Raw genomic sequence first — 18,048 nt, 5'->3', positions numbered from 1 at the left:
GATTAAGATATGAGTTATGATGGCTCTAAGTGTTCGGCTTGAGGTATCTGAAGGATGTAGTTGCCGCTTATTGACTTGGGAAACTCTGTCATAAAATCTGGGGGTGAGACCAAGTGCTCAGTTTTGGATGTACTAAGTTTGAGATGCCCAATAAACATCCATATAGATGGACGGGTAGTACATAAATAGATACATAGATAGATGCATAGGTAAATACATACACAGATCCATACATAGATGTATACATACATATATAAATCAATTTTCAATTCAGGAAAAAAGGAGAAGCTAAAAGTCACCAATAGATAATATTCAAAGCTATGGGACACAATGAGTAAAGATGGGGAGAAGTTCTGATGACTGAGTTAATGACAATCCATGCCTACTTAAATCAGATGATGAAGCAGCACCAAGAGGAAAGGGAGAAGCAATGGAGTGAGTTTTTACGATATGTGTCTATTATCCTGAAACACACGTCGCGGAAGTTTTTTAAGAAGGAGGACGTGCTTATCCAGCAAATGTTGCTGTACACTAAAATAAAGTGTGAGAATTGACCTTTGGATTTAGCGAGGAATTTACCACTGCCTCACTGGTGATCTTGGCAAGTTCAAACTCTGACAAGTTAGGGAGGTAAATGCTTGAATGGAGTAGGTTTAGGATGGAATGAGAAGAGAGAAATGTGGATAGACAATATGAACAGGACGAATGTAATCAGAGAAATGGGGCAGAAGCTGGAGAAGATAGTGAAGGCAAGAGGTTTGGGTTTGTTTATTTAGGGTGTGTGTGTGTGTGTGTGTATGACGTTAAGTAAAAGAACATGATTCAGTATATCTTCTTTAACCCCAGGAATTCTCTCAATGCTTTGTTTCATGAATGTCTTTAGTAGATACCTTATCCATTTTGAAATTTAAATTATAGTATCTAGATATAAACTAAATTTCTACTAGAGGTCAGCATGTATTACTAAAATACATACATTCCGGGGAATGTATTCCGGCCACATAAATGAGGGGTACTACCTTGTTCAATTCTTGGTAGTCTTTGGTCATCCACCATGAATCATGTGGCTTTTTTACTGGCCACATCAGGCCATGGAAAACACTGTAGGTGAGGCATGAAATATCCACTTGTTACAATTTTTGGATAGTTTCTCCTATTTCCTTATGCTCTCCAGTCAATTCATATTGTTTGAAAGTTACCACTCTTCAGGGCGCCTGGGTGGCTCAGTCGTTAAGTGTCTGCCTTCAGCTTGGGTCATGATCCCAGGGTCCTGGGATCGAGCCCCGCATCGGGGTCCCTGCTCAGCAGGAAGCCTGCTTCTCCCTCCCCCACTCCCTCTGCTTGTGTTCCCTCTCTCGCTGTGTCTCCCTCTGTCAAATAAATAAATAAAATCTTAAAAAAAAATCATACATATTAAAAATAAAATAAAAAACATACATTCCACTCAAGGCATTTGAATATTTGAATATGTATATCTAACCTAAGCATTATAACAATTCACGTCAATGGACAATTATCAAGAAGTCAAATTTAAACTCTGCGCCAGTATCACAAAGCTCATCACTTATTTTTTTCTTGAATATTTATGCACATTCACTTTATCTCTCCAAATGATTATTAAAACTAAGAAAAATATAGCTTATCCCTATTGTGTTCAAGGCACCATGATAAGCATGTTACATATATTATTCCTACTTTTCAGTCTAAGCTTACAAAATAGATTTTATTAACCTATTTTCTAAATAAGGTGGTGTTGATCAGCAATCCAGCAACTTGCCTGAGCCTTGATAAATATGATTGATGCAGCAGGGATTCAGTCCAGATATACTTAGTTCCAAAGTACACGACCTTTAACTTTTACTACTTTGTAACACAGTACTTACTGAAAGACAGGGATTCAGTCATAAGCAACACTTACTTAGTATACTGAGTAAAGCTAAGAACAACGAAAGGCACTTAACATGACCTTACTGCTAATATAGCTGTTACTTTGTCTAAGAAAAACAGTATCTTGAACAACAAACAAAATCAATCTTTCTCATGTTTACAGATTTGAACTTTTAAGAGTCATGAAGCAAAAAAATGTACATTAATCCATATCTTTTTTCTTTTAAATGTCTTTCATTATCGAGACAATTTATCAAATTACAAAATGAAAATGAGACAAAACAAAATCCAGTTCTCCTGACAAGTCAAACACTTCTATGTTGTAAGTTGCACATCATACAGTGTCATTGCGCAATAAAGGCTGGTGTGGAATCCAAAAGTAATCCCCTCGTTGGCTTGCTGAGTTTCCCCAAAGGTTTGCCACTGGAGATGCGATTACCAGGACTATTCAAATGCAAGCAAAATTTCTGAACTGAAATTCTTAAGCCAAATCCTTATCTCTAAAGAATGCTGGCTTTCTGCATGCTTAATTTTTTGTGTGTGCAATTTAAGTAATAACTGAAAATGTAGGCCTCCATGTTTTACCTTTAAATACAATCTCAATATCAAAATTTGAATGTATGGGAAAAATAATTCGCAGCCCATTAGCAGGTTCTCATTACTCTAAGGTGGATTTTGCATCAAGGTTTAGACACATTATCAGAAAGGACACAAAACCCAGTCTCATTTTAGAATCTTGGTTTTTGGGAATCCTTGACCAATTTAATATCCATCCCATTCATTACCTTATTTCTTTTTATTTAGTTGTAATTTTCTTATAAGTTTTAAATTTTCAAAAGTGACATTATGCAAACATCAGCAACTTCTGGATATTTTTTGTTTTATCTTATTCCTGTATGATATAAAAAAATCTAAAAACTTTATTGGGATACTAAAATAGAAGGAAATTATAACATGCATGAAATTCATAAGTTAAAATTCTCTTATTAGTAATACATATTCATCATTTATATATGATTCTTGTATAGAAAAAGAATGTGACTTGGAATTGCATAGACATAGTTTTGAATCTCTTGCATTCCACTTACGACCTGTATGAACTTGTAAAAGTTCTTTGTCTTTTATTTCCATCTGTAAATAAAAGTTAGTGTCACCCAGCTAATAGGTTGGTCATAGTGTTATAATTACTAAGTAAGAAAGTACATATGATCTTCTGCAATTAAAAGCAGTAAACACTTTTCTCTTTCCCTGTTATCTAAAATCATATGTATATTTAAATGAAATCAGTGATTGAATTTTAGAACAATAGCAAAAAACTTATTTAACGTGTCTTTATAGCAAAATAAATGAAGATATATTATTTTAAAAAATATCAATCTTTCACAATAAATTCAATTACTAGTGACTTTTAAAACTTATGAAAAACTGAAAATGTTTTAAATACTAAATACACATATGCATATCCATGATGTACGCATATATTTATGTGTCAATTTTCTAACCTAGGAAGTATGTATTTTATCTTTCCTGAGTGAAACATCTGTGATATGAATATAAAAGTGTAACATATTCAGCAAGACTGATTTTTAGGAATTTAAACGTGGTAATTTTGAAATAAGTAAACTTTTCATAAAAAGTGAGATGTTTATTTTTCAAGACAATTAACTCTAAATAATTTTTAAATGACTAGACTTTATCATATATGCTAAACATAATTTTTTAGTAAATGTAGCACCTTTTGCTTGCTATTTTCTATGAACACTAATAAAACTCTATGATAATTTGAATATGTAATGAAGTACATGGAGAGAAAAACCTAGAGAAACTTTGTTACCTAGGCTGAGAAGTTGAGCACTGGACATTTTACCTCTGGACAATGGTCAACGTTAACAAGAAAAACCAGAACCTAATAATTATTAGCTACCATTTAAACTGACTATGAAAGACATAATAAATATCTTCCACTGAAACAATATATGAAGTATCTATCCTACTATTCATAAAACTAACATTAAAAGCCAAGAATATATTTTGATACAACCTTGTAAGCATTAAATCAAGTGAACAATAATCTTTGGGGCAGGTAAGAGAAATTTAATGAATGAATATAACTTACCTTATCCACAATACATATCTGCTTTCTTGTTTGAGCATCAAGTATTTCAATCTCAAAGTGCGCAGTTTTTGCATGTTTAACTACTGGAGCTGATTTTAGAGGGCCTGCTGAGAGCACAAGTTGCGACAAACAGTGAAAGTTTCTCAAGTCATTCTTCAGCATGGACCGTGTAACTCCTCGGGAAAATATTTCTCTCTTGCGTTCCGAAGCAAGGGACTTGTGCCTTTTGAACATTGTGTGAACTAGCAGGAGAATCTGTCATGACAACAGAAGACACTTGCAAGTATGTTGCCTTGCACCAGTTTAAATACTGCTGGTGAACCCGGGAAAGGTCAAGTGCCATGCCTTTCCAAGAGTTCAGTTTTATTTAGCAGGCTTGAAAACAATGACTGATCTATTTCTATATATAACAAGCTATTGTAAATTGCGGCAGTGTAGAGGATTACTTTACCAGCATTCCAATTATTTCTTGCTTTCCCCTTTTATCTCTGCTTTTTAATAGGGTCACTGATATCTGAAATTCCAAAAGAGTAGAAAGAGATTTTATTATCTTTGAATTCTGTACGCACTAATCTTCAAGGACATATGTTATTATTCACACATTCACATTTAGATGTATTTAAAATTAGCATAGAGCTATCTTATAGATAAATTTAAAAACACCTAGTGCATTATTACATAACAAAATTTTTTATAAATCCTGCCTAAGATAAAGATTTGTGGCATGTTTTAAATACATATAAATAAATGTAAATATATAAACAAATATATGGTTAATATATAAATATAAAACATGCTACATATAATATAATGTAATATAAATAATATATATTATATATACAAATGTGTATATGTATGATACAAACGGATGAATTCTTCACTTTGTACAGGGAATAGAAAGATGGCAAGTCATCCATGAGATTGGAATATGTACAAAGCCGTTTTATAACTTGAGGAAAAAGAAGTAAATTTCATTTTAACATTTCTACACATTACATTTATTGGAAAATATTTGAATTTATGTACGAAATTAGAACTAACCACCACATTTACCACAACATTAAACTATGGCAAATTGAAATAATCACAAAATTAACAATGAAAAATGTTAAACAACCTGTACAAAAGACTCCAAGTACTCAGATACGGGTATATCTGGTAAAGAAACAACTGAGAGATTCCTGGGTGGCTCAATCAGTTAAGTGTCGACCTTCAGCTCAGGTCATGATCCCAGGGCCCTGGGATGGAGTCCCACATTGGGCTCTTTGCTCAGCAGGTAGCCTGCTTCTCCCTTGGCCTGCTGCTCCCCCTGCTTGTGCTGTCTCTCTCTCTCTCTCTCTCTCTCTCTCTCTCTCTCTCTCTCTCTTTGTCAAATAGATAAATAAAATCTTAAAAAGAAAAAAAGAAACAACTGAAAACTATCCAAAACATATTGTCACTGATTTAAAGGGATATTACAGGAAAGTATTCTGAGATATCATTTTTAATGATGACATGAAAAGCAAAATGGTTAAAATTATAGAGGGTTGTGGGGCGCCTGGGTGGCTCAGTCCATTAAGCAACTGAGTTGAGCTCAGCTCAGGTCTTGGTCTCAGGGTGGTGAGTTCAAACCCCATATTGTGGAGCCCACTTAAAATAATAATAATAATAATTATAGAGGGGTGAATCCTTATATCTATATGAGGTTAAAATTTACTTTTATAATTAAAAAAGTAATGTAGTGATTTTTAATTTTGATCAAACATTATTCAATAGAGATCCATTTACACATGTTCAGTTATCATTTCATCCTCTAGACAACCATTATACTCAATATTTAATATTTTGAAAACATAGAAGACAGGAATATATGTGTCTATGTCTGTGTGCATTTGTGTGTGCATGTATTTACACACACACACACACACACACACGTGTTGTGAAATTTCATCACCCCAGTTGTTAAGGACTCCAAACTCAAAAATGAATCATCCTTAACATCTCCCTTTCTCCGACACCTCAGTTCTAATCCATCAGAAATCCAGAACACAGTCTTCTCACCACCCCATGCTACCTTCAAAACATCAATCACATCTGTATTGCTTTTCCAAACTAGTCCCCTGTGTCAATACTGGTCAATCTAGTATCATTTTAATACAGCAGCTAGAGTGATCATGCTATGATCCCTCTGCATATGGTCTATGCTAAAGCAGATAATGCAATAATCTGCTCAGCACACGGCAGAGGCTTCCTATTTTATGGAACGAAAAAGCTAAAGTTCTCTGCAAAGGTCTATAGGGTCTGCATCATCAGCACTTTGTTATATCACTGATCTCATCCCTTAAACTATCTACAGTGCCTACAACAGTGTCTGGTACACAGTAGGTGCCCCAAAAACATATATATTAAAGAAAGAAATAAACAATCAGTAAATGTATCTTGGAGGTATAGGCAGAATGGTGTGATGTTAATAGAATGCTCAGGTAAACTATTGTCTTATATTAAAATGACATAAACACAACCTGTATGTCTCTTCAAATATAGTTTCTATTTAAAAAAAAATAGTCTAAAGGACATAGGAGCCAAATTGAATGTAGCTCCCATTGACAAAGCTGGAATAATTCCAGTAAGAAAATAAATACTGATGATAATAGAATCTAACTCAAAAATATTATAAACATCCATGAGTCCATACTTTTATCAATAAATGATTAAATAATAAATAAATAAATAGGCATAAGGGATGATTTTCCTTACGCAAGAATTCCAAATAGTATATATGGTTACTCTGATTCTGAGTGTGGATTTCACTTAGTGACACACTTGCAAAAAATAATTAAGGGAAAATGGAAACTCTATAGAGGAAAAACAAGCAGCAGACAGCATTTTAAGAGAGGCCAAGTTGAATATCACCATGAAAAGTCATGTTGATATCATGTACTCACAGATACCATGAGATGAAGATGCTTCACTCCTGGAGTATTCTACCAAAAGTTCATTTCCTCAGTCTAACCATGAGAAAACATCAGACAAACACAAACTGAGAAACAGTACTTAATACTCTTCAAAACTGTCAAACATTTGAAAAATAAGGAAAAATTGAGAGACTGTAACAGATCAAAAGAGAATTTATGGTAACATGACTAAAAAATGCAATGGCATCCAAATTGTTTCCTGGAACAGAAAAAGAAATTAGTGGAAAAAACGGTGAAAAGATAATAATGTGTGTAATTTAATTAATAGTGTTGTGCCAATGACAATTTCTGAATTTTGATAAATATACCATGGTTATACAAGATGTTAAAATTAGGGGAAGCTGGGTAAAAAGTACACAAAAAACCCTCTGTACCTCCTTTTCAATGTTTTTGTAGAACTATTCCAAAATGCAAAGCATAAAATAAACACACACCTGCACCAACATATAAAATAAGGAATGGAGAAAGAGAAAAAAATGGAAATTAAAAACATTTTAAAAAGCAAACTTTCAGGTTTTCATCTGTGTCAATCACACAACTTAAAAATTTGGGTAAAGAATAAAAATAAAGTCCTTAAAAAATAAAATAGAAAAAGTTTACAAAAAGATGCAGTGTCAAAAAAGTGTCTTTATTCTAATTGCATTTATTTATAATAAAGTATGAAGGATGGGAGTTAAGATATTATTGTTCTTTTTTTTAAAAGATTTTATTTATTTATTTGACAGAGAGAGACACAGCGAGAGAGGGAACATAAGCAGGGGGAGTGGGAGAGGGAGAAGCGGGCTTCCCGCTGAGGGGAGAGCCCGATGTGGGACTCGATCCCAGGACTCTGGGATCATGACCTGAGCCTAAGGCAGACGCTTAACGACTGAGCCACCCAGGTGCCCCTATTGTTCTTTTTTAAATATTTTTTTTTATTTATTGATTTGAGAGAGATAGAGCACAAAAGTAGGGGGGAGGGTTAGAGGAAGAGGGAGAAACAGATTCCCAGCTAAGCAGGGAGTCAATGCAGGGCTCAATCCCAGGACCCTGGGATCATGACTTGAGCTGCATGCAGACATTTAACCAAGTGAGCCACCCAGGTGCCCCAAGATACTATTTTTCTTTTATTTATTTATTTATTTATTTATTTATTTATTTATTTATTTATTTATTTATTTATTTTAAGATTTTATTTATTTATTTGAGAGAGAGAGAATGAGAGAGAGCACATGAGAGGGGGGAGGGTCAGAGGGAGAAGCAGACTCCCCACCGAGCAGGGAGCCCGATGCAGGACTCGATCCCGGGACTCCAGGATCATGACCTGAGCCGAAGGCAGTCGCTTAACCAACTGAGCCACCCAGGCACCCAAGATACTATTTTTCTTTACCCTCATATTTTTCATTTATTTTTGACAGAAAGCTATCCACTTCAGTTCATTTTCTATTTGAAGTACCATTTCTTCTTAGATTATTTTAAATAATTAATAGATTTATAATATTTTTTAAAGCTGTTCTAGTTTACAGAACAAAAATACATAATTGAATGCAGTGTTTCCACATACTCTCTCCCTCCCCCATGACATAAATCTTTAATTAGTAACATCTTGCATTAGTGTGGAATTTTTGTTAAAACAACTAATATTGGCAGATATTTATTAATTAAAGTCCATAGTTTGTTTTAGAATTTAGTCTTTGTGTTTTACAGTTCTTTGAGTTTTGACAAATGTAAAAAACCATGTATCCACCTTGATAGTGTCACACAGAATAGTTTCACTGACCTGAAAATGTCCTCTGCTCCAACTTCCCCACTGTTCCCCCCACTCCAAACCCCTGGCAATGACTCATCTTTCTGCTGTCTTCTTTCTCCACCATATCATTAGTTGAAATCATATAGTAGGTAGTATTTTCAGCGTGGCTTCTTTCTTTTAGCGGTATGCTTTTAAGTTTCCTCCATGCTTTTTCATAGCTTGAGATCTCTCTCTCTCTCTCGTGTGTGTGTGTGTGTGTGTGTGTGTGTGTGAATAATACCTTTAGTGTAAGGATATATCATAATTAATGTATTCATTTATTTATTGAAGGATATCTTGGTTGCTGCTGTAAACATTCATGTTCAGGTTTTTGTGTGAATATAATTTTCAAATTATTGGGGTAGATAAGTAGGAGTGTGGTTGCTGGATTGAATGGTAGACCTATATTTAGCTTTGTAAGAAACTATCAGGCTGCCTTCCAAAGTGGCTGTACCATTTGCCTCCCCACCAGCAATAAATGGGAGTTCCTCTTATTCCACATCCTTATCAGAATTTGGTGTTGTCAGTGGATTTGGGCCATTTTAATTGATGTGGCATGGTATCTCATTGTTTTAATGTGCAATTTTCTAATGACAAATGATGTGAAAGAATTTTTGCAGCATCTTTTCTTATGCTTATTTGCCATCTGTATGTCTTCCCTGGTGAGGTGTCTGTTCAGATCTTTTGTCCATTTTGTGTTTTTTTTTTTTTTTCTTATTGTTAAGTTTTAAGAGTTCTTTGTATAATTTAGACGCAAGTCTTTTATCAGATATGTGTTTTTCCAAATATCTTCCTCCAGTCTGTGGCTTGTCTTCCCATTCTCTTAATATTACCTTTTGCTGAGCAAACGTTTTTAATTTCAGTGAGGCTCAACTTACCTTTTTTTTTCATTCATGGATCAGGTTTTTGATGTTGTATCTAAAAAGTCATCACCAAACCAAAGATAACCCAGATTTTCTCCTATATTATCTTCTAGAAATTGTATGGTTTTGCATTTTACATTTAGGTCTATGATCTATTTTGTGTTAATTTATGTGAAGAAAAATTTTTTTTTTGCCAGTAAATTTATTCAACAGTTACTTTTTTATTCAAATTTTTATTTAAATTCTAGTTAATTAACATATAGTGTAGTATTGGTTTCAGGAATAGAATTTAGTGATTTATCACTTACATATAATACCCAGTGCTCAACACAATAAGTGCCCACCTTAACAGCCATCACCCATATAGCCCATCTCCCTCCCCCTCCCGCCTTCCATCCTTAGTTTGTTCTCTGTAGTTAAGAGTCTCTTATGGTTTGCTTCCTCTATCTTTCTCTTTCTCCCCTTCCCCTATGTTCATCTGTTTTGTTTCTTAAATTCTACATATGAGTGAAATCATATGCTCTTTGTCTTTCTCTTATGGACTTATTTTGCTTAGCGTAATTATGTGAAAGATTTAAGGTCTATGTATAGATTTGTTTTCTTTCTGCATGTTGGTGCTTAGTTGTACTAGTAGCATTTGTTGAATAGACTACTTTTATCTCCATTGAATTGCCTATAATTGGTAGATTATATTTGTGTGGGTCTATTTCTGGACTCTCTATTCTGTTCCATTGTTCTGTCTATTCTTTTGCCAACATCACATTGTCTTTATTACTGTAGCTTTATAGTAAGTCATGATGTTGAGTAGTGTCAGTCATCCAACTTTGTTCTTCAGTATTGTAAGGGCTCTTCTGGCTTTTGTGTGTCTTGGTTCAGTTTTTATCATAGATACTCCATTTTTTTCCAAAATTGCATTGTATATTCTCTAAATCATAGTCTGTCATATTTGAGTATCTGCATGTTTACAAAGGATTTTCTCATAAGATCATAGGATTGGAAATTTGCAAAACTGATATACCGTTGCTCTGAATCAATGGCAAAAATGCAAAACAGGAAGGGATCTTATGCCCATCAGTGGATAAATGATTGTTACTCCTTCCTCTAGAGAGTAGTTCAATTCTCTGTATTTAACACTTGTTGTCAATAGACTAGTCAAACAATGGAAATTGTAGTCATCTATACATGTTTGTGACATTTAACCAAGAACAGTGTCACCCACCTAAGTTTCATGATGCAGAGATCAGATCTGGTTTTATCCATCACTCTACCTTTAAGGCATAGTATAATTCCTGGCATATAGTAAGTACTCAACATTTTTTGTTGAATAAACAAATAATAGTATAAATGAAGTTTTTCCCTCTAAACTGGGACATTAATTAATAATAAAGTATAGATTAAATCTCAGTCGAATGGATGTGCCTTTCAATAAACCAATAAAGTAGTCACTGGAGTTTAAGAACATCTTTGATAGTAGGAAGGTCCTCATGATAAAACTATGCTTTATATCAGTACTACATGTTACCTGAGCAAATCCTGGAAGACACTAAACCCAAGATTAGGTCGGTGAAAAAGAAAAGTATAGGAAGCAAAAGACAAACCACTTGTCCTGGACATTTTTAGTCAATACTTATGGGAAAATCTTATATATTAGTAACAAATAATTGGAGTTTAAGAAGTTAAGGCATGAGGAGGATGTCAATATATACATCAAGGTACACAATTCTTGGACCAAGGCACAAGCAACGTGTGTCTAGGAAGTAACATTGTTTAGTAGAAATAGTATGGGCTCAAGAAGTACTTGTAATTAAATCGTTATGGGATCTCAAGGCTTCCATTATCTTCACACATTGATAACATTATAAGTTTCATGAAATAGGACAAACAGGACAATGCATATGAAGTGCAGAGAAGTTTCTGAAAAATAGAAGGCATTCAATATATACTCACAAGAGTCTCATGCTCTACTGAAAGAGCTAGCCAGGCACTCCCAATATATACTTACAATGCACTTTCTCAGTGTTGGTCTCCAAAATCAGATTTATGTCTCTCCAAATGAGATCTATGCCTTTCTTCACCCCATCACCCTACTCAAGCATTCAAATTATTTCTGTTCTCTACCTTTCTAAACCTGAATAGTTATACTACTATGAAATTAAATTTATTCATAATAGCCACAGTGACAGGCAGTGTTCTAACCTAGTTCCATTGACTCCCCAAAATATCTTCCTCTGTGAAGTTTATATGGTCTTATTTTTTCTCCAATTTTCCCAATTTTAGTGATATCAATGAACTATGAAATGGGCTCTGAATCAGCAGGCTAAAAGCAGATAGGAAAGACCTTAGTAATACAAAAATAAATTATTTTCTGAGTCCCCAGAGGATATGAACTTTCCCAAAATAATATTTTATATCCTGATCTATTATACAAGCTTCTGAAAGTCCTGAAACTACTAAGTGGTTAAAATCACTGATGTTACCATTTCAACTAATACGTAATAATTGAAAAAAATATATATAATAACTGAAAAACTATTTTGGTCACATGAAATAAACCACTCTTAATAGAAGTAAAGGGACAGAAGAGAAAAGCAGATGTTCTTATTATGATGAAGCTTCCATTTTACATTTTTGATCAACAGATTAGGATAGTTGATCTGAAAAAATTATCAATAAAAAATAATGGCAAATGCATCAGTTCAAATTACAGATAAATCATAGTTGCTCTATTCAAAAAGACAGTGTAGCTGAAACATACGGGAAAGAGCTCTGGTATTAAAGAAAGAGATGTAGGTTCTTATTCTTACTCTGCCAATGTGTTCTGTGTGATATTGGATAAACTGGGTAACCTCTCTTAATAGTAGTTATAACATTCATGAAATGACTACATTCTCAACATGATCTTGAATGACCCCTGTAACTATGATTTCCATGTTTTATTTGTTATTTATTTATTTATTTATTTATTATTTATTTATCTTTTTTTAAGTTTTTATTTAAATTCCAGTATGTAAGTGATGAATCACTAAATTCTACACCTGAAATTAATACTACATTTTAGCCAAGTAATATTTAAAAGTTTGTTTCCTGTTCAAAATCAGCCATAACAAAGAAGTAGAAATAAAATCTGCATCCTCACAGATTTTAATCCTTCCCTCACAAGGTTGTTGGACAGTTAAGTAATGTTTGTAAAAATGTACTGTGAAATCTGTGACACTATTATTAATTAATAAATCAGACTGGAGTGAAAATATCTGCTCTTTACCAAGACTTTGATGAAATTAATGGTTTATTGAAAGGCACATCCATTCGACTGAGATTTAATCTTTTTTAAAGAAAATTGAGTAAAACATAGTCTTATCTTGCGTGTCTAAGGTTCAAGGTTTTTTGTAAAGTTAAAATTTCCATGGAAAAGGAAAATGAAAAGGAGGGACAGAACTTTATTTCATAGTTTCAAGCCGACCATGCATTTCTGTTTCTGTTGATTGTTTTTCTTTTTTAATTTTGATATGCATATTTACTAAAATGTCTCCTTTGAATCATTTATACAAATTACAAACTCATCACAAACCATTCAATCTCAGTCTCTAATTCATCTCTGTCTGCTTCATTTCCCTTAATTACACACTGTGCTTTTATTAGGGCAGTTGGCTATGCCCTCTCTTGCGTTCTTTGAATCATTCCTGGAGAGTTTCCAGATCACTCAGGCCTGCCCTTCCCCAGAGCCTGTCTTAAGATTGCAGTTGTTCACTGATGTGTGTTGGCACAGCCTGCCCTTCATTTTGGGAGCTGAGGCCAAGCTTATTTCTCATCTTTCTTTCGGGGATTTGTTGTCAGGAATGGTGTGGACTATAGAGCTTCTTAATCAATGTTCAAAAAAGAACCTGAAAAAAAATAAGAGAAACAAAATTCAACACTTCTTATGCAGGTTTTTTCCCTCTACTTTGGTAAGTTGTGGGGAAATCATGGTCAAACAAAAATTTAAGGTTGAGTTTGAGAATCATAACTCAGTTTCTTTATTTTTTTATTATATGTAGCTGATTTTTTCATTCAGGTGGTAGGATTGAAGCAGGTGAATTTCTTTGCTTTCATAGATCTTCAAAAAAACGTAAAATATGTCAGAGAAATGAGAATGAAGCAGTACAAACAGAGTGAAGGTATTAATCATCCTCATAATTTAAAGTTCAAGAATATTTTATTCAGGTTTTTAAATGCACATTTAAATAAATTTAGTAATAAGACCTGAGATGTTTGAAATGAATTTTCAACTGGAAGCAGAGTGATTGACTATCAATATGTGAAGTATCATGTTTTAAGACTCTCTGGCATTGTCTATATTGTTTTCATTTTGATACATCTTATACCACAAGATTTACATAGTTTAAATCTACTTAGGAAAAGAAAAGATAGGTCTATGCTGAAGTACTCAGTATTCACAGAATAACAGCCAATGCTCATGTCAGGTTTATTATGGTCCAGGCAGTATACTCCATGCTTATCCATATTGCAACTCTATAGGGTGGTGTTTATTCTAGATGCAGAAACTGAGACACATAGAATTTAAGTAACTTGACCACAGCGATAGTCAAAACGTGTTCACAAACCAGTGTAAATTCCTAATCACTTCCAGGCATCACTTTTCATGACCACACACATACATATACAGAGCTAAGCATGTAAGTAGGGGCCTATTATTTATCTTAAATTCAATGCTTAAAATATAATTGTGACTGCAAAATGGTAGACACACACACATTTTTCAATGGCACACTTTCAAAACCTAGGGATCCTTCATATACAATATCATCTATGTGTGAGTATGTTTGTGTGTACAAATGAGTGTGTGTGTGTGTATGTGTGTGTGATGATTTAGAGCAATCAGTGCTGTTCTTTGGCGGGCTTGCTCTTAATGAAATAGCAAACATAATGTCCCCTGAAAAATACATAGGCTCACACTCCTCTGGCTTTCATTCACTCTAAGTTTGCCCCATGAGTCACTTTTCCTGCCATTCCTACATCACAGCTATTCTGGGATTTACTTGAGCCATAATGATACCTAGAGTTACACAATTTTCTTTTGGACTGAGGGAGATAAGTAAAGGGTCATTATGTTTGCTATATAAGAAAATTATACTGCACTGTGATGAATAGTCATTTTATTCTGTCTTCTGATTAGTATATTATGCAGTTTTTATAAAAGAATTGTATTTTCTTAAAGTTTCAGAACTTATCTTAGTTAACCTATTTTTGAAATAATAGAGCATAGTACCTAGTGTGTAAAAATGACAGGCATTCAATAAAGTTTAATGAATAAATTACCTAGTGTGGAAAAATGACAAGCATTCAATAAAGTTTAATGAATAAATTAATAAACAGAAATGAAAATATGCTTAAGACAGTATAAAAAGATGGATAAAATATAGTTTTATGTTAATAAGTACAGTCAATATCATTATTGGGCTGGAATGTATGTGGGCCAGAATATTCTTTTGATTATATTAGGAAAGAAAGATCCAGTCAAAAACAATCATACTTAAGCTCTGCCATGTCTGTCTCCAGTGGTAGAATGGAGTGACACTGGATGAATTAAGAGGATCAGGATGATCTAAAACCCAAGCTAATGTATCTTCTAGTGGTCTGTATAATTACATAAATAGTGAACAATGACCATTCTTTTTTTTTAAGGTTATATTTATTTATTTATTTGAGAGAGAGAGAGAGAGCACAAGCAGGGGGAGAGGTAGAGGGAGAGGGAGAAGCAGGCTCCCTGCTGAGCAGGGAGCCTGACCTGGGGTTCAATCCCACAACAGACACTGGGATCATGAACTGAGTGGAAAGCAGATGCTTAACTGACTGAGCCACCCATTTGCCCCAAAAATGGCAATTCTTAACAGTTGTATACCAGCTAATAAGGAATAATAGAATTACAAAGATAGCACTTTGTTACCATCACAAAATTTTTTCAGGCAAAAAAATTTCAATGAAAAATAAAATAGGATATTTACATAGTTTTAAATATCTCGCCATAAAGTAATCACTAATTATAAAGGAAAGTGTAATGTTTCATTGAAGAAACTTGGTAGCCATAAGTGATCTATTATTATAACATAAACAAAAATGCAATAAACTGTTATCTTGTATCCCCTGATATAATGTACTAAGAAGAACAAAATATTGATTCTGTAATATTCCTCCCAAAAATAGTTGCTCACTCTAATCATAATCATAGGAAAATACCAGATAAAAATAAACAAGACATCTGTATTAAATTCTTCAAAATTTACAGTGTAAGACAATGAGTAAATAAATCCTCCAAATGAAGACTCAAGAAAAATGAACAATAAGTAATATTTAATTCTTGAATAGAGGTGGGATCAGGTAGAAACTTTCAGTTAGACAATAAATAAGTCATTGAGATGTAATGTATACATAACAGCATAGGGAATTAGTCAATAATATCATAACAACCTTGTATGGTGAGACGTTAACTATAATTATCATGGGAGTCATTTCATAATGTATAAAAATATGGAATCACTATGTTGTATCCCTGCAACTAACAGGATTGTGTGTCAGTTATACTTCAAAAAAAGGATGAATTTGAGATAATTGAAGAAACAATGAATTATATATGAAATAGCATTATTGTATAAAGATTTAATGTGCTAAGTTAGATAATTTTATCATAATTATGAGAGTGTACTTAGGAAATAAATTCTGAATTATTTAAGGGAAAAGACCATAATATTTTAAACTAACTTTCAAATAGTTTAAGAAAATAGAGTATATACACACAAGTCAAAAAATGGCAAATCTGGGGGCGCCTGGGTGGCTCAGTTGGTTAAGCGACTGCCTTCAGCTCAGGTCATGATCCCGGGGTCCTGGGATCGAGTCCTACATCGGGCTCCCTGCTCTGCGGGGAGCCTGCTTCTCCCTCTCCCACTCCCCCTGCTTGTGTTCCCTCTCTCGCTGTGTCTCTCTCTGTCAAATAAATAAATAAAATCTTTAAAAAAAAATGGCAAATCTGGGTTACAGGTGTTCTTTGTATTATTATTGTTATTATTTTTTCAGCTTGTAATTCTTTAAAAATAAGAAGCATTTTTGTTATAAATGAAGAGGTTATGATATATAATACTCAAAAGAGATGAAAGATTAATATATTAGGGTACAAATCCTTAATTTAAAATGATTCCTCATTTGCAATGAGATTAGATACCAAAAAAAAATAATAATAGCAATATGGAGTTTTCCAGGAATCTGTGACATCTTGCAACTTTTAACCTCTTGGTAAATGTGTTAGTAGTTTTGCTTCTTTGGCTAGTCTTCAGTACAGTGACTTTCACTGTTATGACATTACATCATTTATAGTTTAGTGCAATCTACACATAAAGGGCACTCAATAAATTATAGAAATGAATAATTACCATAAAATTACCATAAAGTTCACATTGCACCAACTGCTTTATACCAGATACCAGGAACTATGAAAAAATGCCATAAAAAGAAGCATTATTTTTCTCCTAATTGTAGAAGGTATTTGCAAGAGTACTTAACTTGTTTTTTTTTTTCAGGTCTCTGCTTAAATACCACCATTTCAGAGAGGACATTCCTAATCACTCCATCCCTACTGGCCACTAGTCTGGGTCCTTATCCACCTTTATTTCTTCTGAGCACAAATTACCATTTGACACATTAAGTATGCAATTCTTTGTGTTTTTATCCTTCTTTTATCTCCGTTAGAATATAAACTCCACAGAGTAAGAATTAGTCTATTTGTTTAACTTGTATCTTCGACACCAAGAATAATTGCCAGCAACATGGTAGGTTTATGGGAAATATTTATAGAATGTATCTTGAACAAATTAAGTATGAAGCAACAATTTAAATATGCCAGAGATTAGTGTAGTTGAAAGTAATCTTAAGATAAAGTTGTTTGTGGCTACCAGAATCAAATATCTATATATTTATGTATATATAGCTACCAGAATCAAATATATATATATATTTATGTTGTTCTTTTTTTTTAAGATTTTATTTATTTATTTGAGAGAGAGAGAATGAGAGAGAGAGAAAGCACATGAGAGGGGGGAGGGTCAGAGGGAGAAGCAGACTCCCTGACAAGCAGGGAGCCTGATGCGGGACTCAATCCAGGGACTCCAAGATCATGACCTGAGCTGAAGGCAGTCGCTTAACCAACTGAGCCACCCAGGCGCCCCTATGTTGTTCTTGATGTAGAGGAAAAAATATACAAAACTTTTAGACCAGACATGATTCCTTTCCACCTCTGACTCTTGAAAAAGTTTCTAGGAGGGGCACTGGGGTGGTTTAGTTGGTTAAGCAATGGACTCTTGATTTCCGCTTGGGTCATGATCTCAAGGTAGTGAGACCAAGCCCTATGTGGGGCTCCATGCTAGGGCTCCATGCTGGGCATGGAGCCTGCTTAAGATTTTCTCCCTCTCCCTC

General features: G+C 33.8%; 1 protein-coding gene across 4 annotated transcripts in view; it reads right to left on the bottom strand.

Annotated features, from left to right (window-relative positions):
• TECRL (trans-2,3-enoyl-CoA reductase like) overlaps positions 1-4,299 on the bottom strand; it is a 187,484-nt gene extending 183,185 nt beyond the window's left edge. For all 4 annotated transcript variants that reach the window (XM_035004900.1, XM_035004901.1, XM_035004898.1 and 1 more), the window contains exon 1: positions 4,004-4,299. In XM_035004900.1, the coding sequence (XP_034860791.1) occupies positions 4,004-4,237 (234 nt within the window). In that variant the 5' untranslated portion in view covers positions 4,238-4,299. The remainder of the gene's footprint in view (positions 1-4,003) is intronic.
• Positions 4,300-18,048: the final 13,749 nt, after the last annotated feature.

Source organism: Mirounga leonina, unplaced genomic scaffold (assembly GCF_011800145.1).
Source record: "Mirounga leonina isolate KUSES-001 unplaced genomic scaffold, KU_Mleo_1.0 Mir_129, whole genome shotgun sequence".
Lineage (NCBI taxonomy): Eukaryota > Metazoa > Chordata > Mammalia > Carnivora > Phocidae > Mirounga > Mirounga leonina.
Note: the sequence above shows the minus strand (reverse complement) of the source record. Positions and strands in the feature narration are given on the sequence as shown.